This window comes from Rhincodon typus, chromosome 17 (genome assembly GCF_021869965.1).
Source record: "Rhincodon typus isolate 14 chromosome 17, sRhiTyp1.1, whole genome shotgun sequence".
Lineage (NCBI taxonomy): Eukaryota > Metazoa > Chordata > Chondrichthyes > Orectolobiformes > Rhincodontidae > Rhincodon > Rhincodon typus.
The window spans coordinates 27,746,076-27,773,037 of record NC_063348.1 but is presented as its reverse complement, the minus strand read 5'-3'; the positions used below and the strand labels follow the sequence as shown (position 1 = coordinate 27,773,037).

The 26,962-nt window shown below is 39.9% G+C and overlaps 1 protein-coding gene across 7 annotated transcripts in view; it reads right to left on the bottom strand.

Moving 5' to 3' along the window:
* The window catches only part of dennd2b (DENN domain containing 2B), a 397,329-nt gene that overhangs the window by 120,026 nt on the left and 250,341 nt on the right, over positions 1 to 26,962 (bottom strand). For all 7 annotated transcript variants that reach the window (XM_048606823.1, XM_048606826.1, XM_048606822.1 and 4 more), the window contains exons 3-4: positions 19,964 to 21,184; positions 2,004 to 2,158 (exon numbers count right to left, since the gene is read on the bottom strand). In XM_048606823.1, coding sequence (XP_048462780.1) covers positions 2,004 to 2,158; positions 19,964 to 21,184 — 1,376 coding nt within the window. The remainder of the gene's footprint in view (positions 1 to 2,003; positions 2,159 to 19,963; positions 21,185 to 26,962) is intronic.

Here is a 26,962-nt window from a genome sequence, read left to right as displayed (position 1 = left end):
AAGTGAGTGTTACAGACAGCGGCATACCCATGTTCACATTTAATTGGGGGATGATGCCAGTTAAGTCGATGTGACCAGGCATACCATCCTATTAAAAATAATGGAAAGTCTCAAGAGCTGCCAGCCCAATCAGATGGCTGGCAGATCATCAACGCCACATGGAACAGTGACTACTGTTGTGCCAGCAGGAGACCAGGGGCATACTGCAGGTAAAAGAAAATAAAACTTCCAAAAATACAGGACCTGGGTGCTGGCAGGAAAGCCCTTCACGGGAAATTGTTGGGTCCACAGAGAAAGCCTTCCCTGGGCGCAGCACCCCCTTTTTCATGAAACTTTCTTTTCTGGGCTGTTCCCTCCATTTAGGTGGCAGCCTCCTCTCCTGGCTGGTGGGAGAGGTTGTGGGAGGATTCACTGTAAGCAATATGCTGTTGACATTGTTTAAATAGTCCTCTAATTAATTAAACTGCCTGCACATCACTTTAGGGCAGACAACTTATCCGCTTCAGATTGTATCGTTGGCAAAAGGCCTCTGACAGTGGGCACCAGGGACATGAACGGACAGAGCTCCATCATTTTACTAACTTCAACCTCCTCCTCTCTAATGCCAGGTTACCCTCCAAAGCATTTACAGGGTTAGCGTCAGCCTAATTTAATACTGATTCTCATGTCACAACTGCAATTCTTGCAACGAAACAGTGCCTTGTCACTGATTCTACATAAGACTGAGTTCAAGTAGGTTCAAGAGTACAGACTTTCTACACCCAACGATACTTTGAATTTGGTGCTTCCCTCAATTGAGACATCCAGGAACAGGGGAAGCTGCTGGCTGACTGATCAGCAAATCAGATTAAAGATTTCTCAAAAGCAAAGCTGGCTTCAAAAAGGAGAGAATATAAATCTCGTATAGATCATTGTACAGAAAACAAAATAGATATTGGGACATACACATAGGATTAGGAGCAAAGTGTGAATATCCAAACACACTTCAAATATATACACACACACACACACTTTAAAAATCTGCAGTCTTAAAAATGGTCTTCAGAGATAACATGACTCCATAATTGAAAGATTAGACTTTCAGAGCCAGAATAGTTGGTCAGCGGTAATTATGACTTCGTACAACAATAAAATCTTGATTTTTCCTAAATAAATAAACCTTCACTTTTTCATTGGTTCATACATTGTGTTGTTTGCATTTGAGTAGATTGCAATAGAGCAACCTGCAGAGAAACACATTATAAGTGACACCACTTCAGAACTTCTACGTTTAACTGTGCATGTCAAGATGCACTTCTTGCTTTGAGTCTTCTTGGCCCCGTATCTGAGGAAGGATGTGCTAGCGTTGGAAGGAGTCCAGAGGAGCTTTACAAGAATGACCACGGAGATGAAGGGCATGTCACATGAGCAGTGATTAAGGACTCTGGTTCTATACTCAATGGAGTTTAAAACTTACAGAATACTGACAGGTCTGGATAGAATGGACATGGAGATGATGTTTCCACTCGTAGGACAGACTAGGAGCCGAGGGAACAGCCTCAGAGTGAAGGAACGACCCTTTAGAACTGAGGTAAAGAAGAATTTCTTCATCCAGAGAGTGGTGAATCTGTCAATCTCATTCCCACAGAAGGCTGTAGAGGCTTAGTAATTGAGTCTGTTTAAGACAGATAGGTAGGTTCTTGCTTAAAAAGGGGATCAAGGGTTACAGGGTAAAAGCGGGAGATTGGGATTGAGAAACATATCAGCCATGATTGAATGATGGAACAGACTTGATAAACCAGATGGCCTAATTCTGCTCCTACATCTTATGGTCTACACAACAGGGACAGTGAAGTTTGCAGCCTATTGAAAATTCTGAGCTTCTGTCACTAAACAAAGGATCAAAGATAATGCACAATGAACTGCAGCTCATTTTTTAAAAAAAAAAATTTTGAATGACAAACATGATATTTTGAGGTATAAATAGGAGTGTGCCTCACTATACATTTTTTTCTAATTCTTACCTATGATGTCTTCATAGGCATTCTCTTCTGCTAAAGTGCTTTTTGAACTGAATCTGCTGTGTACCTCCAGAGGAGAGGTGGATGTACCATTTTCAGTAGGAGAGGGAGAGTGGGATGACTGAAGACTTACAGCATCTTCAAATTCAAAGGATTTCCTGAAAAAAAGACACAGAAAAGTCATTAGCTAATAGATTCGCAATTAGATACCTTTTGAAAATGTGCAGCTCTTAATAGATTGATTTATTCAAACTAAAATGTGAATCTTCATGTCAAATGATTGCATTTCTTTCATAGTTTGCTTTCTAATTGAATACCTGTCAAGTTATAACAGTGTAATGACATCTCTCCAGCAATCATTCATTCTGCAAATATCAATACAAAAGATAGCCAAAAGCTAGTAGTCTTAGAGAGAAAGATCTAGGATATAAAAGGATGGTTCTACAATAATTCAACCACAGTGAGGTACACATTCATGAGAAATATAGGTTCGAAAATCAAGACTAATTTCCGTTGTGAATGTGGCTCATTCCCTACTGAGAGCATGAGATCACAGTATCAATTGTGTAATTACAGTGAATCATCAATGGAACAGGGTTTCTCATCATTTATATTACAGTTGTGCCCAACATTCCATTACTTGCAATGCAAAAGTGTGTGTGTGTTTCTGTGAGAGTGAGAGAGTGTGAGAGACAGATCGAGGGAGTGAGAGAGATCAAGATTGAGAGAGAGAGCGCGCGAGAGAGGTCACAGACCTCATCCAACAATGATAACTTCAGGCCATTCCTGTAGTACTGGTAAGTATCAAGGGAGAGAAATTAAGCTCCAAAGTGTCAGCTTTCTGGATACTTTCAGTTTCCCTGGGATTCCAAAATGGCATCCACTTTTCATGCACATTTCTAACACAAAATGTGCACATAATGTGCATGAAATCATGTTTGTAAATCACTACAGACATGCATTAGTGTTCGTTGACAATATATTAGTGTAGCCATTTTGAAGTTCCCAACTGCAGCCAATGTTCTCTTAACCTTACATAGCTAAACTCATGTCAAACAGTTTGATGGACCCACGTCCAGCACTAGGTAAATGAGCATGAGGCTCAGGAGTTACAGGGAGAAGGCAGGAGAATAGGGACTGAGAAAAATATCAGCCATGGTCAAATGGCAGACGTGATGGACCCAATGGCCTGATTCTGCTCCTATATCTTGTGGTCTTAAAGAGATAATCAACTATTTAAAAGGTAATTGCTACATTTCTATGCATTTTTCATGTTTTCCATTAACATTTCAGGTTGTAAAAGCCTGAAGTTGCTGTGAAAGGTACTGAAGTACTTCTTACTGACTGCAAAGCTTCTGCACAAGCCAGTTGCTCCCAGTAATGGTTGCAGTTTTGGAGTTGAGCATGACTGGAAGAATAACCAGAGGTCACAGAGCAGGACAAGCTGCTAGGAGAAGGGAGAGAGGAGAAAAAAAAAGATGCCAGCAAGAAAGATTTGAAATGTCTGCGCATTGTTAAAGAGGTGGCTAATGAAATCTGACAACGACTACAGACACATTGCCAGTGGCTTTGAAGACAAATGTAGCCATGAGTGCTTATGCGTTTGACTCCTACCAAGATTGTGCTGGAGATATTAGCAACATCTCTGCAATAGTAGAAACTGACAGGGAAGGTTACTGAGGCTCTCTATTTAAAGAGAGCTAACTTCATTTCATTGAGAGAGCCAGTTCTATGGCAGCACTAGTACATTTGGCAGAATCTGATTATACTGTAGCCGTCTCGGAGATAGGAGGAGTCTGCATCATGGTTGGGTCCACATGTATACTGACGGAAATGGTTATCATTTCCATTCTTGGAAAGAATGGACTCGAAGCTCTAGACAAAACTTGGTGCCAAGTTGGTGCTGGAATCCTCCATGTCCCTTGACTATAAATACAGGGTTTTTGACAGGCTTCACAATACAACAAACATTTTGCCTAACCTACAGAAATGTTCATCTGAAGCAGATCTCAGGAACTACCGCTCCAGGAACTGGCATTTGTGTTGTCCCTGCCCTTTTCTCTGGCTGCTGCATATCCTAATCTTGTGTTTCATGACATGTAGATCCCAGCTCCATCCTTATCATCCAAGATGCGTCAGTATTTGGGCTACTAGTTGTGGGTATGAAATCAAGTGACAGTGTGCATTCATCATCATCAGTTTCTTGGTCTTCCTCCTTGCCTGGTCTGGCTTTAGTCCTTGGGTACCGGAAAGGAAAAAAAGAACAAGAGTAAGGCTGTGGTGAGGAGGGGTGGAAAATTAAGAAGCAGCTTGTAAATCAGTCGACATTGTGGGACTAAGAGGAAGTGAGAAGTGAGAGGTTTAGGTATGAGGACTGCCATCTTCAATGGCAATGCCCTTTTAATAAAGGCCAGCGCTAGTTCCTCCATGTAGAAAAGAAAATTGTTGCCCTCCAGTTATTTCATGCTGTCTCCTGATAGTGCACCTCCTCCCACAAAGAAGAGGGAAGTGTGTCAGAGGGTGTCATAAGGCTGGCATTATGTGCAAGATGTGAGACATAGATGTGAATTATTGCAGTGAATTGTTCTTGCAACTGCACAAAGTAGATGAGATTAAGGTGCAGCATACAATGTTAAATGTGACTTGCGATTGATAGAGATTGCTGGTGAGTGTTGGAAGTGGTGAATTAATCAATGGCTGAAGCTTGTACATGGGTAGGATATGGCATTTATTGACCATGAGAATGCCTGTCAGGTCATTAAAATTTTTGCCATAATGTATCCAGGTCCCTAGGACAGCATTCTCGGCATAACCTCCATGCATCCATTGCCTTCTCATCATGTGCCTGAAAGACCTTCTGTCCCACTGCAGGAAGACATCTCTCCCAGCAGTGCAGCATTGGAAAAGCTTGGTGCATGCACTCTCTTATGGTCAGCCACAGTTCTTTATTACACATGACTAATCAAAATGACATCAACAACTCCCGCAGCCACAATACACCTTTCAATACACAATGCAGAGATACGGGTAGCTTTAAGTGGTACCATTAAGTAGTAAATAATATTAGGCCCTCTGTGATACGCACACAGCAAAGGATGACAGGTTGTCTGTATTGCATTGAATGAGCGTGGGGTAATCACACAAACCCTATACAGCCATTTTTGAGGCTATCCAAATTCAGCTTCTCCAATACCTATGTTTTACAAAGGGCCTTTTTCAAGCCATCTTGCTATACATCTTCAGCTTTAGAAAATGAACAGATTAAAATTTAATACCTTAGTAAAGAAACATAATATTATAAAATATTAGCTACTATTAATAAACAATGAGAAGGTTCAAGGCCACTACTTCATACAAACATATGATTTAGGAACAGGACGAGGCCATTCAACCCTTGACACTGTTCTGCCAATTCAATACAGTGACGGCTGAACTGATTGCAATCTCAATTTTGTTGCCTATCCTTGATAAGTTTCCACCCCTTGCTTAACAAGAATCTACCTACCTCTGCCTTAAAAATGTTCAGATACTGCTTCCATTACCTTTTCAGGGAGAGCTCCAAAAGACTCATGATCCTCAGAAAAAATATAATTTTATCCTGGTTTTACATGGATGACTCCAATTTCAGAACTGCAACCCCTAGTTCTATTCACCCATAACAGGAAGCATCCTCTCCACTTCTATGCTATCAAGACCTCCTCAGGATCTTATATGTTTCAATCAATTTGCCTGTTAATGCTTCTAAACTCCAACAGACAAGCCTAGCTTGTCTAATCTCTCCTCGTAAGACAACACACTCATTCCAGGTAATACCCAAGGGAATCATCTCTAAACGGTCTCCATTTATATCCTTCCTTAAATAAATGTGGTCAATACTGTACACCTCTCCAGATATGATCTCACCAGTATCCTGTATAAGTGAAGCATAATCTCCATATTTTTGTATTCAATTCCCCTTCCAATAAATGACAACCTTCCATTACCTTTCGTGATTATTTGCCATACTTGCATATCAACCTCATGCAATTCATATACAAGAACACAATGATCCCTCTAATTATCAAAGCTTTGCAATCTCTCACCAATTATATAATTCTTTTTATTCTTCCTGCCAAAATAGATAATTCACATGTCGTACGTTATACACATTTGCCACATTTTTGTCCACTCATTTAACCTCTCTATATTTTTGTAGCCTCTTTATGCTCTCTTCACAATTTACTTGGCAGAAGATGATTCCACGATAACAACTTTGTCAAAATGCAAAGCAGAGGCATTCAGCAACTGCAGGCTGGTTTGTCAGAGGCAGTTGATAAACTAGATCAAAAAGGATAGAGATGCCCAGCAGTACTGGCTCTGGCATTCTTGCATCTGTCTGTCCCCACAGACAGTCGGTAGCAACCATGGAGATCGAGGTCCAGCAGCGTCTGGTGGATATGTTGACAGACCTTTCCTTTCAAGAAGGCAATCTGCTGTCCTGTTAGCATGGAGGTGCAGTAAATAATTCAGAAGGCAAATGGAATTCTGGACTTTATTGCTAGGGCTTTGGAGTTCAATAATGGGGAAGTCTTGTCACAACTGCAGAGAGTGCTGGTGAGCTGTGTACAGCCTTCGTCATATTCAAGAAAGGATGCACTGGCGTTGGAGGCAGTTCAAGAGAGGTTCACTCAGCTGATTCCTCAGATGAAGGGGTTGAGTTTTCCAGAAAGGCTAAAAAGAGTCAGTCTGTATTCATTAGAGTTTCGAAGATTAAGGGGTGATCCTGGTGAAACATACAAGATTCTGAGGGAGCTTGACAGAGTAGACGTTGACAAGATGTTTCCATGAGAGGGGAATCTCAAACTAAGAGACATGGTTACAGAATAAGGGGACACTCATTTAAAAGTGAGATGCAAAGGAATTTCTTCTCCCAGAGGGTAATAAAAATATTCAAAAAGGAATTAGCTTTTTGAAATACTGAGGAGTCGAATGGCTGCAAAGAGTGCAATGGTGAGACAGCCTTGAGGGGCTGAATGGCCTAGTCCTGTTCCTATTTCATATCTTCTTATGTCCTTACCTGATCTGGCCCACATAGGATTACAGATAAACAGCAACTGTCCTCTGAAATAGTCTTATACCATGACACCAAAATGTCTCAAAAGAATAAAACCAGAAGGACCTGTTCACCAAGGCTCAGTTGGGTTCTCTGCCACTCTGCCCCAATTTCATTACAGCCTTGGTCCAAGCACGGGCAAAAGAGCTTAATTCTAGTTCTGAGGTGACAAGTGAATCAAGCCCACATTTGACCATGTGTGGCAACATGCAACACTAGTAAATCTCAAGCGAACAGAAATTGGGAAAGACATTTCTGCTAGATGGAGTCATACCTGGCATAAAGAAAGATAATTGTGGTTGCTGGAATACTCCCCACTTACCTGAATGAATGCACCTCCAATAAACACAATAACACCTTTCAGGACAAAGCAGCTCAGTTGATTGTTTGTGATTGGGGTGTCAAAATGTCTCTCCATTACCAATGTTCAGTACAGCAGTGTGTAACACTTATAAAGATGTACTGTAAAATTCACCAAGGCTCCCTAGCCTATGAAACCCATGGTCACTACCTTCTCGAAGGACAAGAGCAGCAAATCATGGGAACATCACCACCTGCCATTTCCCTCCAAACTACTCACCATCCTGATTTAGAAACATGTTGCTGTTCCTTCAGTGTCACCAGGTCAAAGTCCTGGAGCTCCATCCTGAACAGCACTGTGGGTCTACTTACACCATACGGATAGCAGCAGTTCAAGAAGGCAGCACACCATCAGCTTCTAAAGGACAATTTGGGATGGGCACTAAATACAAGCTAGCCAGCGATACCCACAGCCTTTAATGAAAAGAATAATCCTTTCCCTTGTAGATATCTTCTTTCCTAGTTCAAATGGATCTATGTTTTAAAATCTGCCAATTTAATCAGGATTTCTTGAGTGTACAAAAGTTGTAAATTACACAACATGAAAAGAAATAATAACAACCCACACAAACACCAACTGGAAATGAAAAGGGAGTCCAAGAAGAGATAACAGTTAAAAGTTACATCTCCGGATCACTCAATAAGAAGACAGAGTGATGGATTGATAGTTGAGCAGTTAACTTTGACATTCTTGGCTTTGCAGGTAAGTTGAAATAGTTTTACCCTGGTTCATTCTGACTGGTTGGTTCATTGGTTTCCAGCACTCAGAGCAATAAATCCTTTACCTGCAATCGAGGGTTGACTAATTGGTGGTTCTTCAACTGTGACACTTACAGCACACTAGTGCTTGAACCAAAGCTGGTACATGCGTATCTTAGGCCATGAGCTCACATCAGCACCTCAGCTCACTTGCACACACAAAGCAGGGCTGAACTTGTTTTAAACACTTGTCTCTTGCAAGGGGAAAATATAAACATGTCTCTCATCCAGACTGCTATCTTTTCTGCCACCATGTTCATAGTCCGAGATATTCACAGGTCATTACAGTTTAGTTTGTAATGCACACTTTGAAGCACACTTAACACTTTTAGATGTGACATTTCAGGGCTCTTCTCCAGACAGCCACTGAATGTAATCTGCAGTCATCTTTTGACTGCATTTCCTCCTCTTAAGAAAAAAAAGTCATGTAGGAATTATTGGTTTACTGTGTCCATGACTGATCCGAAGTCATGACATAGGATAGCCCCATCTAAGCAAAGCCCAGCTTTGATGAAGAATTTTTCCCCTCCTGCATTAAATAGTGACTCCAGAATCTAATTATTGAGTGACAGGTACCTTATTTCCATGTTATTAATGCTCCAACCCGCCTTATATATTTGCCACTTCCAATTCTGCTTTCCTTCCCCAAGGAGCTAGACAAAATTACCAGACTGGTTGGGTTTGACTTGCACAATGGCCCAGCCCTGGACTGAAATCAGATGAGCTACTTGACTGACTATGGAACTACCCCCAACTGACCACTGGCCCCAATTAGGAGCTACTCCCCTTTGTCTTTCACATGTAGCCATTTGTTTGAAATCTATGAAATGTATTAGCCGCTTAAGCCACCAGCACAAGCAGGAATGACTTTTGTAGCATGCACAGTGACACATCCATTCCCTTGACTCTTCAATTCTTCCCACTGTGACAAGGTGCCTGCCTTCTCTCTGCACTTAAATGTAATGCAAGTTTCAAAGGCTGGCAGCCTGTTAGTCAATGCTGACATCAGCAAGTGTTCACGAAGAACACAATGTGAGGAAAGACTGGCAGCTTCCAAGTAAGCACCAAGTGAGTGAGTGTTAAGAAAACAAGCTTACAGCCACATGATGAATCTGTGCAGATTCACACGTCACTGCATGCAAAACAACCCAACATGCAAGTCTTCGGTGTTCCTGAGCTCCAAAGTAAAGTGTTCAAGCCTGAAGCACGTACCTGAAATGGGAGAGTTGACCTAAGAACAAGCATGACGTTGTGCTGAGGCAGAAGGTTTGCTGGTGCTGACTTGCATGGAATGAAGAATTGAGGAGGATAGTGTTTTTGGAACATGCAGATACGTTGTGTTGATGACAGTTGGACAATAGCTAGGACAGTTGGTGAACTTACTTGTTGGGAATTTTGTCTAGCTCCCGAGGGAAGGAAAGCAGAATCGGAAATGGCAAATATATAAGGTGGGTTGGAGCATTAATAACATGGAAATAAGGTAGCTGTCACTCAATAATTAGATTCTGAAGTCACCATTTAATGCACAAGGGGAAAAAAATTGTAAACATTTTTCTCAATGTCGAAGTTCTAATTTTTTCATTGTCTGTACTTTCTCATCATTGCTCACAGCAGCAGAAAATAGCAATTTCTGACTATTATACAGTACTAGGATGTGTTCAATAGTGTTAATGGAGTAGTTTCATTCTCTTTCCTGCCATGTTTTTGTCCTGATTATTTTCTTTACAGAACTTGAGACAGAATGTCTCTGACTTGAATTGGACAGATGGATATATCGTTTCAAAAACAACTGTTTGAGCAAATTTTTAAAAACACTCATTTATTCTGAAACTAGGGTGAAACCATTTGACCAGTTCCGAAGATCATAAAATCATGAGAAATAGGAGCACACTGAGAAAAGACAAGCCTGTTTTGTCATTCCAGAAAATCATAGCTGACAAGACTGTGGCCTGGACTGCACTTTCTGCCCATCCTCCATAATTCTCAATTCAAGTCAATCAAAAATCTTGAATACATTCAGTGGAAGAGAATTCCAAAGACTAGCAACCCTCTGCGAGAGCAAACAATTCTCATCTCCATCTCAAATTTAAAACCCTTGGGGGAAATTTTACGGAGATAACACGTGTTTTGCCTGTTGGCTGAAGAGATTGCAAGGCAGCCACACTGACTTCTTCAGGTAAGCTTTGCCGAATTACAAATGACAAGTCAATCAGGCAATTGATAGATCTTCAGCTGATCTTCCACAGGATCAACCCGGATGCGAGAAGTCCAACCCACTGGGAGCTGGCAAACCATAAGAGGCTGGCAGCATCATCAGGGAGGGGGTGCCTGCTGAGAGAAGTGCACCAACTGGAGGGCTCAGATTGTACAGCCACATAGGCCAGAGTTAAGTGAGGATTGGGGGGGGTGGGGAAGTGGTGGAGGGGTTGTGCTAACAAGGGGTAGAGCTGGATGAACACAGCAGGCCAAGCAGCAGAGGAGCAGGAAGGCTGACGTTTCGGGCCTAGACCCTTCTTCAGATTTTGCACTGATGGGTTAAGCACCTGCTCAAGGAATCAGCTCATACCAGGCTTCCCCTTCACAATTCAAGGTCCCTCAATCAAACTCAGTGCTTTTGCTCACTCACTAAATTATATGTGTATCCTGTTGCAGACACTTGGTACCCTTCTCACAATTTACTTTCCTATCTTTTACCGCACTGCTAGCAAATTTGGTGATAATATAGTCAGTCCCTTTATCAAGTCATTCATGTATAGACTATAAGTTGTTGAGGGCTCAGCACTGATCACTGAGTGACCCACTAGTTACAGTTTGCTGTAAGTTAGCCGATCTTCTATCCATGCTAATATACTACCCTCAACAATACAAGTTCCAGTCTTCTACAGTAACCTTTTGTGTGACACCTTATCAAATGTCTTTTGGAAATCCAAACGGCCTATAACTACCGGTTCCCCTTCATTCACCCTGCTTGTTACATCCTAAAGGAACTGTAATAAATTTGTTGAGCACTTTCCCTTTCACAGAACCATGTGATTCTACATGATTGTATTATTATTCCCTAAAGATCATGCTACTATCAGCCTTATAATGGATCCCAACATTTGACCAATGACAATAACTTAAGTTACCTGATCTACGTAACTTCCTATTTTCTGTCCCCTTCCCTTTCTTTTCGTGAGATTACATTTGCAGTTTTCTAATCGGCTGAGACCCTTTCCCAGAATGTAGTAAATGTGAACATTTACAACCCATGCAATTATCATCTTTGGCAGCTACTTCCTTCGAGATTTTAGGATGTATGCCATCAGCTTCAGGGTATTTTTCAACTTTTACCCCATGAGTTTCCCAGTGCTTTTGATTTTAAAAGTGATTGTGATTGTTTTGACCTCCTCTCTTTCTTTTGCCTCTTGATTTTCCATTATTGCTAGGATGTTTGTTTCTATTTTCACAGTAGAAAACACAAAAAAGTTCCTTTTCAAAGCCTCTGCCATTTCCTGGTTTACCCATTAATTGCTCATTCTCACCTTCTAATGGACCAATGCTCACTATTACTACCCTTTTCCTTTATCACATTAAAGCTTTATCTTTCATTATTTGTTAAAAGACCTGAAATATCAGTAGAGTGCTCTAATTGGAAACTGTAAACTTATAGTGAATCATCTCATTAAAGTGGCCTTCAAAATAAAAGTAGAAAGAATGCATTTGAAGCAGAACTTGGTGAAACATAGTCTGGATTCAAGCCTGGAGTAGGAACAAAAATAAAACGAATATTTAACCCAAGAATAATTCTCAATAAAAATCTAGAAATAAGCAAGAATATAAATATACGCTTCACAGAAAATGAAAAAGTAATTAATATGTTTATCATTAAAAGCTGATGAACTGGAACATTGATAGTAATGATGTAAGATTTATCCAGCACTACATTGACACCAAATAGCAAGTATCAGATGGGACAACGGACAATCGGACATGTTTCAAGTGAAGATGGGGTACAACAAGGCTGTGTACTGTCTTCAAAATTATTCTATTCAATTCAATTCAGTGTCTGTTCGGAGTCAGATGTACTTCCAGGGTAAAAATTGGTGGCAAGAATACAGCTAACTCCGATGACACAGCATGCTGCTGAATTAGAAGAGACCGTACAAAGTATCATAGATCAAGAAAAATCTAAGAGTTTAGAACATGGCTTGAGTATGAACATGAAAAAGACAAAAACAATGATAGCAGGAAAACAATAGATGGAATAAGTAAGAATACTGAAGCTGTGTCACAATGGAACGGCACATACTTGCCTACTTAGGACAAGTGATAAAAAGATTTGTGCAAATTCCAAGCATATGGGATTGGGATAATACACTGACATGGATTAAGAATTGGTTAGCCAACAGGAATCAGTGTAGGAATAAATGGGTGTTTTTGGAATGAAAGGTTTTTATAAGTGGGATATTGCAGGTAACAGAGCTTGGGTCCCAGCTATTCATAACATTCACCAACTATTTCGAAGAGGGAATCAAATGTAATATTTCTAAGATTGCCAATGACACAAAACTAGGTGGCATTGAGAGTGATAAGGAGAGGGTAAAGAGCCTTCAAGAGGATTTTGGACTGTTGAATGACTGAACAAATGCATGGCAGATGCAGTATACAGTGGATTAGTGTGAAGTTATCCATTTCAGTAGGAAAAACAAAGTGGCAGAGTATTATTTCAATGGTGATAGATTGGCAATTTCTGTTATAAAAAGGGACATGTGTGTCCTTGTACACTAGTCACTGAAAGAAAGGATGAATGTACAACAAAGCAGTTAGGAAGACAAACGTTATGTTGGTCTTCACTTCAAGAAGGTTTGAGTACAGGAACAAGAACATCTTACTGTAGTTACACAGGGCTTTGGTGAGATCACACTTGGAGTACTTTTTTGCAGTTTTGATCTTATACCTCAGAAAAGATATACTTTCCAGAGGAAGTGCAGTGAAAGTTCACCAGATTGATACCTGGGATGGCAGGTTTATCATATGGGGAGAGATTTGGTCAACTCGACCCATATTCACTTGTGTTTAGAAGAATTAGAAAGGATTTCATTAAAATGCATAAAATCTTGACAGGCTGGATAGACTGGAAGCAGGGACTGTATTTTCCCTGGCTAGGATGGGGGCATGCACAACAAGGGATCACAGTCTCATGGTCAGCCACTCAGACAGAGAAGGAAAAATTTCTTCATGCAGAAGGTGTTGAACCTGTGGTATTCAAATCGTTCAATTTCCAAATCATGGAAAGACATGGAGGGAAGACACTTAACATCATTAAGAAAGAAATACACAGGTTTCTAGACACCGAGGCTGTCAAGGGGAACAGGATTGGAGGGAAGCATGACATTGAGATGGTGGATCAGCCATGATCATATTGTATCGTGGAGTGGGCTCAATGGGCCGAATGGCCTACTGTTGCTCCTATTTTCTACGTTTCACATGATACATGTGATGCTGAAGCCAGAAGAAGGTTAGAGATGGCAGAGAGCAACATAATGAAGATTAACAAGGAATGCTATGTTCTACATATTTTCCTGTTTGCCTCAGAACCCTGGAGAAAAAAATTCAAGATCTTTGGAAGAAAACAGAGGCTTTGAAATCTGTACGCTGAAATATGGTGCAAAATTCCAAACATAAATCAAAGGAAAATGAAAGAAAGGTGCTGGTGTGACAATACTATGATTTTAAGAGTATATTTTGTCCTGGTTTTTTTTTGAAATGAAGGGAGATTGAGACAGAAAAGTCGAGCAGGCTGTTTCAAGCCAATAAAGTAGACCACTTGTGAGGCATTGGTTCTTTTTTAAAGTTGGACCAATAGAAGCAGCATGAATGGGTGCGGTCAAGCTCTCACTGAACCAGGATTTTTAGTTTGGCTTTCAGCAGTTGCTGGGATCTTGAAGCTGGATTTGGAAGCTCTTTTTCCTCTCCCTGTTATAGCTAAAAGCTGGGGTTATCTCCCCGCTGCCAGAATTGCATATGAGACAAATTATTGTACTGACTTTGCCTTTGCCAAGGGTGTGTTCATGGGATGTTACTATGTTGGGACAGTTAATGAGTGGTTTATTATTTTGTTAAGTATTTAAATAGAGTTACAGTCAATCCAATTCTTTTATTTGTATTTTGTTCGTATTTTAACTACACAGTGTATGAACAAAGTATAATGTTACTTCAAGCCTGGTATAATTTGACCAATAGAATTGCATCCAGAACACAACACCTGGCACTTGCCTTTAAAACAAGAAAAAGTTAGGGTCTCGGCTACCTCCTTGACATGTTCTGAGGGGATTTGGTCTGGTCCATAATGCATGAAATTGCAAAAGCAAGAAGAACTCATTAAAAAGTGACATCCAACAAATAAAATGGCAGTGTTTTGACCACTTGATGAATGCTAAGTTGCTATACAGTGCACTGCTAGGAGGCAAAGTGGAGAGCAGAAATAGGGGTTGATCTAGATGTAGTAGGATGACATTAAAAAGAAATTGAAGATAAGCTGCTGAAGATGGCGCAAGATAGATAACATGACATACATAACAACTGAACTCCTGGTCAGAGTGGCTATAAGCAGAGAGAGGGACAGTGTTTTTTTATTGCCTCATTTCTCGTTAGTTTTCTCTTACAATCCATCTTTTCTCTATTTTTTCTTAGTTATATTTTGTTAGTTTCTAATTTTTCTTCTATCTTCTGACCGTCCACTAATGTTTGCAGCATTGTAACCGTTACAATTTCCAAGCAATGTTAATATCTGAATTGGATTGTTTATTCCCTTCCTTGGACACCATTCTTAAATGAAATAATTCAGTAACAGTTATACAAGTCAAACTGTGGTGCAATTTTTTTTGTAAGGTGAAAAGTTGCTCCTTAAATGATCTATGTATAATCTTATCTTTTAGAGGTTCAACACTGTGGTCCTAGCACCGTTGATATATATATCAATTATGAATAAATAATTGTCATAAAAGAAAATCATTTAAATCAAAGGTTTGAGATGAGTGGAACAATTCAGGAACCCTATGCTAGATTTCTGTAGAACAGACAGCAGAACTTTTCCTTCAATTCACAAATATACATTTGGCAAACTTTATCTTTTTCTAAAAAAAGCCGGTCATTGTGAGATAGTATGTCTTTTTTATGAAGTGGAAATAGTAAAGATCATTGGCTGAGATCAGCAACGCCCCAGATGTTTCAGGATCGTCAAAGATTATTAAGAATTCAACAAATAAAGTAAAACAAAAGCAGACATTTCTGGAGATAATCAGCAGGTCTGGAAACATCTGTGGAGAAAGAAACCAAGTGAACGTTTCAAGTTGAATATGACTTCACAAGAAAATAAAATTCTGTGTGGATCTTATTGTTACACATTTTAACTATCACAGGGAATACTAGATTAGTTCAGCACTAAATGAACATGAGGGAAAGCTTTTATATGTACTGAGTGGTTAGCATCTGTAATGCACTGCATGCAAGTGCAGTGAAGGCAGATTCAGTTGTAGCTTTCAACAGGGTATTAGAAAATTATCTGAAGAGAAAAAATTTGCAAGGCTACAGGGAGAAGGCAGGGAAGTGTGTCTAGCTGGGCTGCTCTTCCAGGGAACAATGGGTCAAATGACCTCCTCTGTGGTACAATCATAAAGGAACTGGACAGAAACAAAAAAGTGTTTGTGGTATACATTTTGAACATGAAGTCCATAATGGAGCCAATTAAATGGACTGACTGTTCTTCCTTATTCCAAACTTCTGGCTCATATTTTTAGGACTGTTTGGAAGAGATTAAGTAGTACATCTGACCAACAAGTTAAAATTGCCTCCTTTGAACCAAATTCTTCCTTTTTGAGGTAACAGTTGCTTAGACGGCTGGAAGGATGAAGGGTCTTTGTGTGCATATTCAAAATTTCCCTGTCAGAATATTAGATGTGCGTATCTGAAGCCAATCACAAAGTTAAGCACTATTTTAAATGCCATCTGAAACAAAACAGATTAATATAGAAGAAATTTACATATTTATCAATATCCACTACCTGCCTTTCTATTAGGCAGTCAGATTCTGAAAATAACCTCTGGTCCCGGGCATAGCTCTGGTATGACAGCTTATGGGGGTGCTGAGAAATGTGGTGCATGCCAGATCTGTTAGGATTATATCCTGTGGAAAGATCGATAAATTCTGGTGAGGAGCCATGGACAACTATTTCAAAGTTTTGAGATACATGTTTAGAATTTACTTATGTATTACCAACAGCAGAACTAATTTTCTCTAATGTTTTTGACAGGAGCCAAGAATCTGTTAAAAGAAATAATAAATTTAGTGAAAGCACTTTTGTCATTTCGATGAAAAGTAAATTAGGTTGGTCCTCAATTTCCTTGAGAGGTTTCTCTATGTTCTTGCCACACCTCCAAATCTGAGCTTTAATAGCCACCTTTGCCAAATGGTTGGGGCTAACAAGAAGGGTATCCTATTCTCAAAAATTGTTGTTCCCGAACTTCACAAAAATGGAGCTGTGTATACTTTGAGAAATTGCAACCTTCAGAAGAACTCAATGGGTCACACTAAGATGCACCCAAAGATAAGAAAATGAATGTATCTTGTTAAAAATACATTCTGAATTAACTCTCACAGAGGCCAAAAGAGAGAACTCAATGGGGTTTCCTGGTCAAAAGGCCCCCCAACTCCTGTGCAGTACAGATGGAGTGCTGCTTTGTTGGAAGTCACATCTTTTGGATGAGAAGCTAACAGAGGCCACATCAGCCTTCATGGATGGATTGAAAAGATGCTTCGTGCAATACTGAAAAAAATCAGGGGAAGTATCCCTGGTGCCCAGGCCAATATTTATCCCTTAATCAACATTGGAAAAACAGATGATCTAATAATTTCCAAATTGCTGTCTGTGCAAATTTGCTACATGCATATTGGCTGCCATATTTCCTACATTACAACAACATACTTCAGAAGTACTTCATTGGCTGTAAAGCACTTTGAGGCATCCAGTAGTTGTGAAAAGCAATATATAAACACACGCCTTTCTTTTTCCTAAACCAAGACAGATGTTGTATATTCTGGCACAGGGGTTCATGGGGAACTGGATTGAGGAATGAGCCTAAAGTCTCTAAAGGCTCCTGATGGATGTCAGACGTTATATTTTCTGTTAGCATCATGCAAGTATGCTTCTAACATAAACCACAGATCATAGAAATGCAGGGATGTCATAGAATCCCTACAGTTTGGAAGGAGGCCATTCAGCCCAACAAGTCCGCACCAACCCTCTAACACAAACTACCCGTCTCCCACCCCACATTTCCAATGGTTAATCCAGCTAGTCTGCGCATCCCTGGACACTATGGGCTCTTTTACATGGCCCATCCACCCAACCTGCACAATTTTGGACAGAGAAAACCAGAGCACCTGGCAGAAACCCATGCAGACTTGGGGAGAACATGCAAACTCCACACAGTCATCCAGGGCTAGAAACAAATCCGGGTCCCTGGTGCTGCAAGGCTGCAGCGTTAACCGTTGAGCCACTGTGCCACCCCTTGTAAGAACACGGGAGTGCAATAGCCCCATGAAAACTAGTTGCCTCCCAACTACCCTTCTAGTGCCACGACCGGAAGTTGGGTGTAATACTAACATATCTAATTGTGATTGTGACCAGCTAACTTTTGTGGCCATTGATTTTAGACATGGGAGCATCTGCGAGGCTGACTTCCTACAAGATTGCTTTTAAAAGGAATTAGTGGGCTGAAAAATTAGAAGGTGCGACAGAATTCCAAAGAAGAGTCTCAGAATTAGTGGAATGATGAGGAACATCACCAGTGTGCACGGGATCCATACTTTTAAAAAGAATTCTGTCAAGTTCTTAGGTGAGGAAGAGAAACAAAACTTGAGAAATAAAGGCGTGCAGTTAAATAGTGTAACTGATGTTAAAAAAATCTCCAGGCTCTTCTGGGAATAGTGATCAGTCAAAAATAGATGTCAATCAAAGCAGATATCTAGATCATTCATGGCTTGGTAAAAGTTGTGGTTTGTAAAGAAGGTCTTAAGGGAGGAAAAGTGGATGAGTAAGAATATCATTAAGTTAGATAAAAAGCCAAAGGTCACACTTTGAGTTTCTGTAATCAGCTGAGTATTTTATCTGTCAGGGGCATATGCTAGGCAAATGGACAGAAAAATCCTAGGTTAAGTGTCAGTTATTTCCTGATACATACTGCTGCTCAGTGAAGCTCCCTGCTGGAAATACAAACTTGAATAACTGGCTCATATTTGTTTAGAAAAATGACATGGCCAACAAAATAATAACAGACAATGACCTATGCAAGAACTGGTCTGAACCATGCTACAAGTTAAGAGACCATTATGCAATTTTCTATGACTGATTGCACTTACGCAGCCTTGCAGTGAATGAGAGAGATTCTCTTCAAAGGGTTAAGTCAGTGATGAAGCTGAACGTTTTGTTTAAAAGCATTAAAGAATTTTGAAGTACTTATCATTCCTTTTAAGACATCGCAACTGCATCCAAACTGAATGCTATCACAAATGCTTCCCGGAAGTACAACTATAGCAAAGATGCTCAAAGTACAGTTTGTCAGGGAAAAAAACAAAATTCCAAACAACAAATTAAGGCTTGCACTTCTTACAGATTAATATCAAATGAAAAACTGCAAATCAGGAAAATTTTAGCATTAACTTTCAATTCAGCCAATGCAACACCATTAAAATGAAAATGAGGTACATGTGTTGCTTGAAGTCACAGCAGGCAAATAGCAAATTTGCATTAACAGCAAATGCAATTGAACCAAACCTGTCACAAAAATTCTCTTGAATAACTCAGCAGTTATTTTTTTTAACTACCTGAGTCATTCTATGAAGACTGTGGGAATAATTGCAACAACAGTTTCATTGTATTGGGCTGAACGATTTCCAAAATGGGTGTTGAGAACTGTATCATTAACATCACCAAGGAGGAAGTGTCAACATACACCAAATATTACTCAACACTTTTCTTAATTGGCACCAGCCAGGTATGGTCTTAAGGGCTTGTGAGGGTGCAACTGAAATGGTTTTCAAACCTTAAGGGATCTCAATGGATTTTAAATCAAGGACCACTAGTATTATAATTGGCACAGAGCAGATGTTGAACATATAGGCACGTCATGAGTTTTACTAAATAATGAGAATTACAATCTCTCACGGTGCAAGACTGCAGTACAAACATCCATATGTATCAAGGTGAGGTATTCCATAATCATATTGCAGTGCTGGTAATGTTGATGGCGTTCAGTAATTCTCAGTGACATATGTCTGCTGCCCAACTAACCTGAGGGACACTGATCCCAAAAGTCTGCAATGTTCTAACTTCAGTGATAAATGTACAGCATTAAATTTCAAAAGATTTGAGTTACTGCTGTTAAAACAAAGTTGCCACAACAGTGCCTCTACCAATGAGAGGAGTCCACTTGCCAGCCAATCAACACTCTCCTGTAATGTTTTCCATTAGCTTCAGTATTTCTTGAAAATTGTCCTGTTGAGTGCAAGCTGAAAAATTTTGACAAAGTATGTCTTTTTTCAGCAATATTCACGTTCTGTACTACCATATGACTATTATTTTATATCTATATTATACGTGATAGGTCCTGGTGTAACTCATTGTAAACTATTCTACTTTTAATAAATGTTACTGACAAAAGGTTATAATGTTTTTGCACTGTAAATATTATAGTAAAGATGCCAGTTTACCTGTTATGGATTTTCCTGTGGAGGTTTGAATCCTTTTTCTGCCTCCGGGTGACAGGTGGAGCAGGGGTTGATGGGAGAGGTGGAGGAGAAGTGGGAGTCGAGGATGGAGGTAGACTGTTGCTAGGAGAGCTCCTATGGTTTTTATCTGCTTCGTACTCAAAAGTACGTTTTGGCTTTGGCACAGGATTCACCACAATGCTGGGCAGACTTTCAGCCGGTGGCTCAGGTTTGTGGTACGAGCTTTCAGAATTATGACTAAGCTGCTGCTTTGACATAGTTTTCTCAATCACAGGGTCAGGCTCTGGCTCTGTTAACACAGAGCTAACACTCCCAGGCTCCTTAATATCCTCTGACACACTTGGGATGAAAGACTTTTTCCTCAATCTCTCCCTCCCATAGCAGCTACTGGGCAACTGGGGAAGGTCCTTATTGGGGCTCTCCTTGAGAGCTTGCTCAATTTTCTGAATCCTGCTCAACACAGCAGATGTCTGTTTTTTTGCATGTTCTTTGCTACAGAAACTGGAAGGTTGGTTCTTACCAAACAACCTTTCATGTCTGGCAAATGACTCTTTATCAGATGCATCATCTTCAGTCTCGGGGTACGAACACTCCGAGAATGACCTATTCATTCTCTTCAATCCTGTCAGATCAAAGGTCTTCTCACTGCACGGTGAGGGCAGCATGCTAGGGCAGCCCTCACTACTGGCCCTGTCTCCTACTTTTCTCTTCTCCAGCATCAGATTCCGCCTGGGGGACATGTCCTTTCTGCATTCCCATTCTGAAATCTTCTGCCTAATGTCAACAGTCTGAGTGCGAATGGTGGCCCGGCTGAAGGATAGGTTCCGGAAGGTAGAAGCAGATGCCAAAGACAGAGTGCTCCGGTTAAGTTGGTAGGTGCCTATCCCATCACTTGGCCCCTCTTGGCATTCTTCCTGTGATTGTTTCTGGTCTCGGATTCCTTCAACTGTGGTGCCTGGCAGGTGCGTATCTAAGCATCCAATACTCACAGCTTTCAGTAAAGGACTTTTGGAATCAATACTACATGAGTGGAGAAAACTGCTTCTTGGCGTTGCTCCTCCTGAACCACAATCCCTCAGACTCAGTCGTGGAGTTGAAATATGAGCATATCGAGTCGACCTATAGGAGTCTTCACTGTCACTTAATGGGTATGCTGGGCTTCTTACCGGCAACGAAAGTGTGGTTGGACACACTGAATGACGCCTGTAAAAAAGAAAATTCTATTAAAACAATGAAAGAGACAGAAAAATCATACAGAATACACAAATTGTACATCAGTTTTATTAGTAATTGTTCAGTTTTAGACTCCTGTTAATAACTTACAGGTGTGACATAACACACCTCAATTACAGGATATCATCTCATGAATAAAGAATAAAGCATCCTGCTGGGCAGCAATGATAGCTAAATGGGAAATAATAGAGGTGGTAGGCTGGGACACCAAAGGCCCATGGAGGGATAGTGGGGATTTTTCAGAGTTGGCTAAGTTAGCAAGAGAGAGAGAGAAAGATAATGAGAGAGTTAGCAAATACAGCCAGAAATTCAACAAGCTCCACAGTCCTCTTGAGTACCAATGACACTGATAAAACCAAAAGAGGTTCTGTTGAGGGAACATGAGCAGCTGTAAAAACAAAATCATGAAGGTAGTAATCTCTCGATTACTATTTGAACCATGAACAAACTGGCATAGAGTAAATAAGACATGAGAGTTGAATACTTGACTCAGATTGGCATGACAGCAATACACTTCAAATTGTGAGCGCTGGTGCCAGTATGGTGGAAACAGGGACTTTTAGGATGGCCATCACCTGATCCCCACTGAGACAAGCATCCTGGTCAATCATATAACTACGTTTGTAGATAGGGATTTCTACGTGACTAAGGAAGTTAAAGCTGTTATCAAATTTAAGGAGAAGACATTCAATGCTATAAAGATTGGTGAAAGGCCAGAAAAGATTAGGAAAGTTTAGGAAAACAGTGAACAATGACTAAGAAAAATGTGGAATTTAATGTATCATAGAAAACTAACAAGAAATATAAAATCAGATAATAAAGTCAAGTATAAAAAGGAAAAGAGCCGATAAAAAGAGCATTGGGCCTTTACAAGGCAAGACTGGACATGGCTGTGCAGCCCCTCAGAGGTTTGGCACATGCTGATTGATGTGCTGACGCATTAACATCTGGTTCCGGAAGCTGCTGCCACTGATGGGCCTCAGAGTTGAAAAGCATGACAGGATTGTGGGACTGCAGAATTCTTAATGCCAAGTGAGGAAATGGCAGAGACTTTGAACAAGTACTTTGTACCTGTCTTCATAGGAGAAGACACCAAAAATATCCCAAGTATTATAGAAAATCAGGAGACAGAGTGGAACTTAAAATAACCAGCCTCACTTGGGAGAATAAACCAGATAAACTATGAGACTGAACAAGTGTGGGCAACAATTTACAGGCTACATCTCAGGGTCTTAAATCGAGTTGCTGCAAAAAATTGGATACATTGGCTGTAATTGTACAAATTCCCAAGAGTCTAGAAGTCCCCGCAGATTGGAAAAGCACAGCAGTAACACCCCTGGTCGAGCGAGGTGGGCAACAGGAAAGTATAGGCCAGTTAGCACAACTTCTGTCACTGGAAAAATATTAGAATCTATTACTAAAAATTTTCTAAATGCATTGATACTATCAGGCAGTATCAATAATGTTCTGTGAAAGCAATATTGTGTTTGATTAAATTATTGGTTTAAATCATATTCAGCACAGTGGCTCAGTGCTTAGCACTGCTGCCTCACAGCACCAGGAACCCAAATTTGATTCCACCATTAGGTGACTGTCTGTGTGGAGTTTGCACATTCTCCCGTATCTGCGTGGGTTTCCTCCGGGTGCTCCGGTTTCCTCCCACAGTCCAAAAATGTGCAGGTTAGGTGGACTGGCGATGCTAAATTGCCCATAGTGTTCAGGGATGTGTAGATTAGGTGGGTTATAGGGGGATGGGTCTGGGTGGGATGTCTGAGGGTCAGTGTGAACTTGTTGGGCTGAAGGGCCTGTTTCCACACTGTTGGAATTTTATGATCTTTTATATTCTGTAGGTAAAAATGGCTGTTTGGCCCATGCGCAAAAAAAAGGGCATGGGTTTATAGTTATAGTTTTTATGATTTAAGTTCATGTAAACATAGGCTAATAAATGTGAAAGTACTTTTGAGGTGAAAGGTTTTGAGTAAAGACACAACTATGTTTTAAATTCGTTATGTTGTGTCATTTAAAGGATGTAACAGCTCTCTTGGAGAGCAAAGGAAGCCAGTATGGTCTTTTGAAAGCAATTTTAGTTAATTTGTTTTAAACATCAACAGTTACTATGGATCATAAATGGTTATTTTAGTTGAAGTGTAGGCTCTGGAATGGAGAATACTTGCATGCATTGATTGGGACATTTCAAATGATAGTTAATCACAAGGGACTGACATTACATACTCAAAATTGGCATCATTGGTGCCACATTATCAGTAAAAATGTAACAAGTTAGTAGATTGATATATTCAAACTGTCACTAAAAGAATGATCTTTAAAAGTGATTGGCATGTCAAAGAATTAATCAGGAGTAGGCAAGAGATAGCATTAAGATGACCATCACTTTTAAAGAAATCAATTAGGAAGAAGTGGGCAGACTCAATTTGATCAACCTAATATTGATGACGAGCTGTTCGCACATTGGCAAACCAGAGTTCAGGATGTCTGTAATCTTGCAGAAGAGTTTGTGGCTAGCAAGAGTGAACAAGTGGTAATTCTTAGTGCTTCAGTGAACGAGGAGGGGAAGCAGAAAGAGAATTTCAGTCAGCAGAAAGAACAAATGACACTTGCCCAGTCAACCAGTGCCGGGAATAGGTGTCCACAAGTGGATCAATTGAGAAACTCTCACTTTTATTAAGTATCATTTCTTTTGTACTTGATAAGTTCTGTGAAACTAGTGAAAAAAATGCTTGTACCTGCAATAGATATTCTAATCAATCAGGACTCATAAGCTTTTAAATTAACTCTCTCAACTCAGTCTATAATTGTTATTGACTCAAGTCTTAGAATTAAAATGAAAGTGAACTCCAAATTCTTACAGGATGGGTTAAGGAGAACCAGTAGAATCAGTGTACTTAGAAATCCAAACACATTCAGTGAGGTGCCATATAAAATGATAAGAGCTTATGGTGCAAGGGATGATATTTTAGAATGGATTTAGGACTGGCTAACTAACAAAAAACAAAGAGTCACAATAAATAGGTCATTTTCAGGATGGCAAACTGTAACTTGTGGACTGCGCAATTATCGAGAAAGAAATACACTAAGAAGGAGATGGCAAAAACTAATGGTAAGGCAGAGGATTGAGATAGTTTTAAAAACTGATAAAAGTTGGCCAAAAATATAATAAGGGAGAAATAATTAAGAGGGAGAAATAATTAAGAGGGAGAAATAAATTATGAGAGTAGACTTGCAAGTAATATCAAGAGGGAAAGCAGTTTTAAATAGTAAAAAACAAAAGGAGAGGGCAAAATGAACACAGACCCCTTAGAGAATGAGGCTGGGAAAACAACAACAACAGGAAACCAGGAAATGGCTCAGGAATTGAATAAATACCTTCCATCAGTCTTCACCATAGACAAATAATAGCATTCTAAAAATATTAAGTAATCATGGGGCAAACGGGGGAGAGTAAATAAATACAATAATGTCACTAGAAGTACTAAGGATACTAATGGAGCTAAAAGTTGACAAGACCCCTACACCTGATGGAATCCTCAAATTAAAGGAAGTAGCTACAGAGATTGGGGATGCACTGGTAGTAAATCTTCCAAGAATCCTTAATCCTGGAAAAGTTTCAGATGATTGGAAAACTGTCAATGTGGCACTCTTATTCAGAAGGGAAAGAGTTAAAAAAAAGGCACTATAGATAAGCTGGTCTAACATGTGTTATTGGAAAAATATTAGAAGCTATTATAAACAATTTAGAAATATGTAATATAATCAAGCGGAGTCATCATGGCTTCCTGAAGAGGAAATCATGCCTGAAAAATTTATGCGAATTCTGGAGTAGTAAGCATGACGGAAGAAGAAAGATTGATGTAATGAAGATGCTGCCACACCTGCTGAGTTTCACCAATACGTTCCTTTTTTTCAGATTTCTAGCATCTACAATATTTTATTTTTGCTTGCACAAAATGCCTATTGTTCAGTTCACATTGCACTGTACTCTCAAGAAATCTCTACTTTCAGAAAACCATTTGGAAGCTATTGCTTAGCAGTAGCACAGAACTTAAAACATTGGTAAAAAGGAGACAAGAAGTTGAAGCTTTGAGAAAAAGAAACACTGATTAAACAGCATGAGAGAAAGATGCTGATTGTTTAGGCCATCATTGGTATGGAGATGCCGTTAACTGTTCCTGTTAGTCTACCAATCTGTTCTGAAAATTTTTATTGGTCAGAGTGTTGTCATGGGATTGCAGAGAAATCGAGAAGACAGTTAGGACGTGCGAGACATGCTAGAGACATCAATCAAAGCAACATAAAAATCCTTTAACACCTTCACGAAATTCCGTCCCTTGGTCGAAAATTGCAACATATTTATTCATCAGACAATGTAGTTTTCTCCTGGTGACTAACCAACTTCCCAACTTTCCAACTGACAGACAATTAAAGGAAATATGAGCTCATCTATGGCAGACACAATGAGCGCAATATTTGGCAACATTGCAAATGAAAAAGAACAATTCAGGAAACTGTATAGTACTCCAACTGTGCACAAAGCACGCACAATCATAGGTTCAGATTATGAAGGTGTGGAGAATCATGATGACAATAGGCAACACTCTAAAAGGCTGCAAAAGATCAATGCACATACACATTGAAAACTACCAAGAATGAAGTCCAGATCGCTGGAAACATCATATAGAAGGATTGCTAAACCACTCCGCATTGTACAAACTTTCAAACTTGTAATTTCTTCAGTTCTCGTTTCTGTGCAAACAGCTTTGCAACTACCCGGTGTAATTGTATTTTTTTCGCTCTTAAGGCAAAGCAGTTTTATCTTGGACGGAAACAAGGGGATGCTGTTTTAAGAACTAAGTATGCTAATAAACCAAGGAACTGAATGACACATGACCAACAGCTGTTAGGAATCTAATCAGCAGCTTGGTAGATGAAGTATGTGTGTATATAAGTAGGCCAAACTTCCTCTGAGTTTCTTCAGGCTGGGGTTCCCAGGGACCCCATTTCCTTGTGTGGGTACAAGGAAGCACAACTGAGACTTGCCAATGGAGAGGGAAGGTGCTGATAGGGAGAAACTTTCACATTTGATTCTACTTCATTTACATTGCCCAGCAGCAATGATGCAAGCTCAAAATAAGAAGCTAGCACATAAAAGCAGGAAGTATGCAAACTCCCTTCATCCATACATTAGACACATCATATCAATCTCATGGATACACTTTTTTACATGGGAAAGAGGTATGGAATTTAACAGCTGCTCTGGCAGTGTCATTTTGCATCAGTATTTCCAGGGCAGTGAGCTTTCCCATAGATACTTTCCTCTCATGATATTTTTCACTTTTTAAAAAAAAAAAATAAGTCAATATGGTGACACTGAACAGGCCAGGCTGCACCAACAAGGATCTAAGCCAACCTGTCAGTATCACATACTACATCAACAGCTGGAAGTACACATACCTCATTTTACTATTGGATTAGTCCATGGAGAGGCTGTGACAGTAGAGCTGATGGAATCATTGCTTTATGTGAAGCCTAAGTTAACCTAGATGTTGGAGATTCTTTCAGAAGTACCCAAAATAGAGTGTTTCATGTTTGACGTGGAACTAAATGAAAGCAGGAATGCCAGACAGATCAAATGATAGCAAACCAAGATTTACAGCATCTACCAAGACCCCATCAATCCCATCTGTAGAACGTGGCATGGATACACAAGTGTGACATGTAGCTTTAACCTAC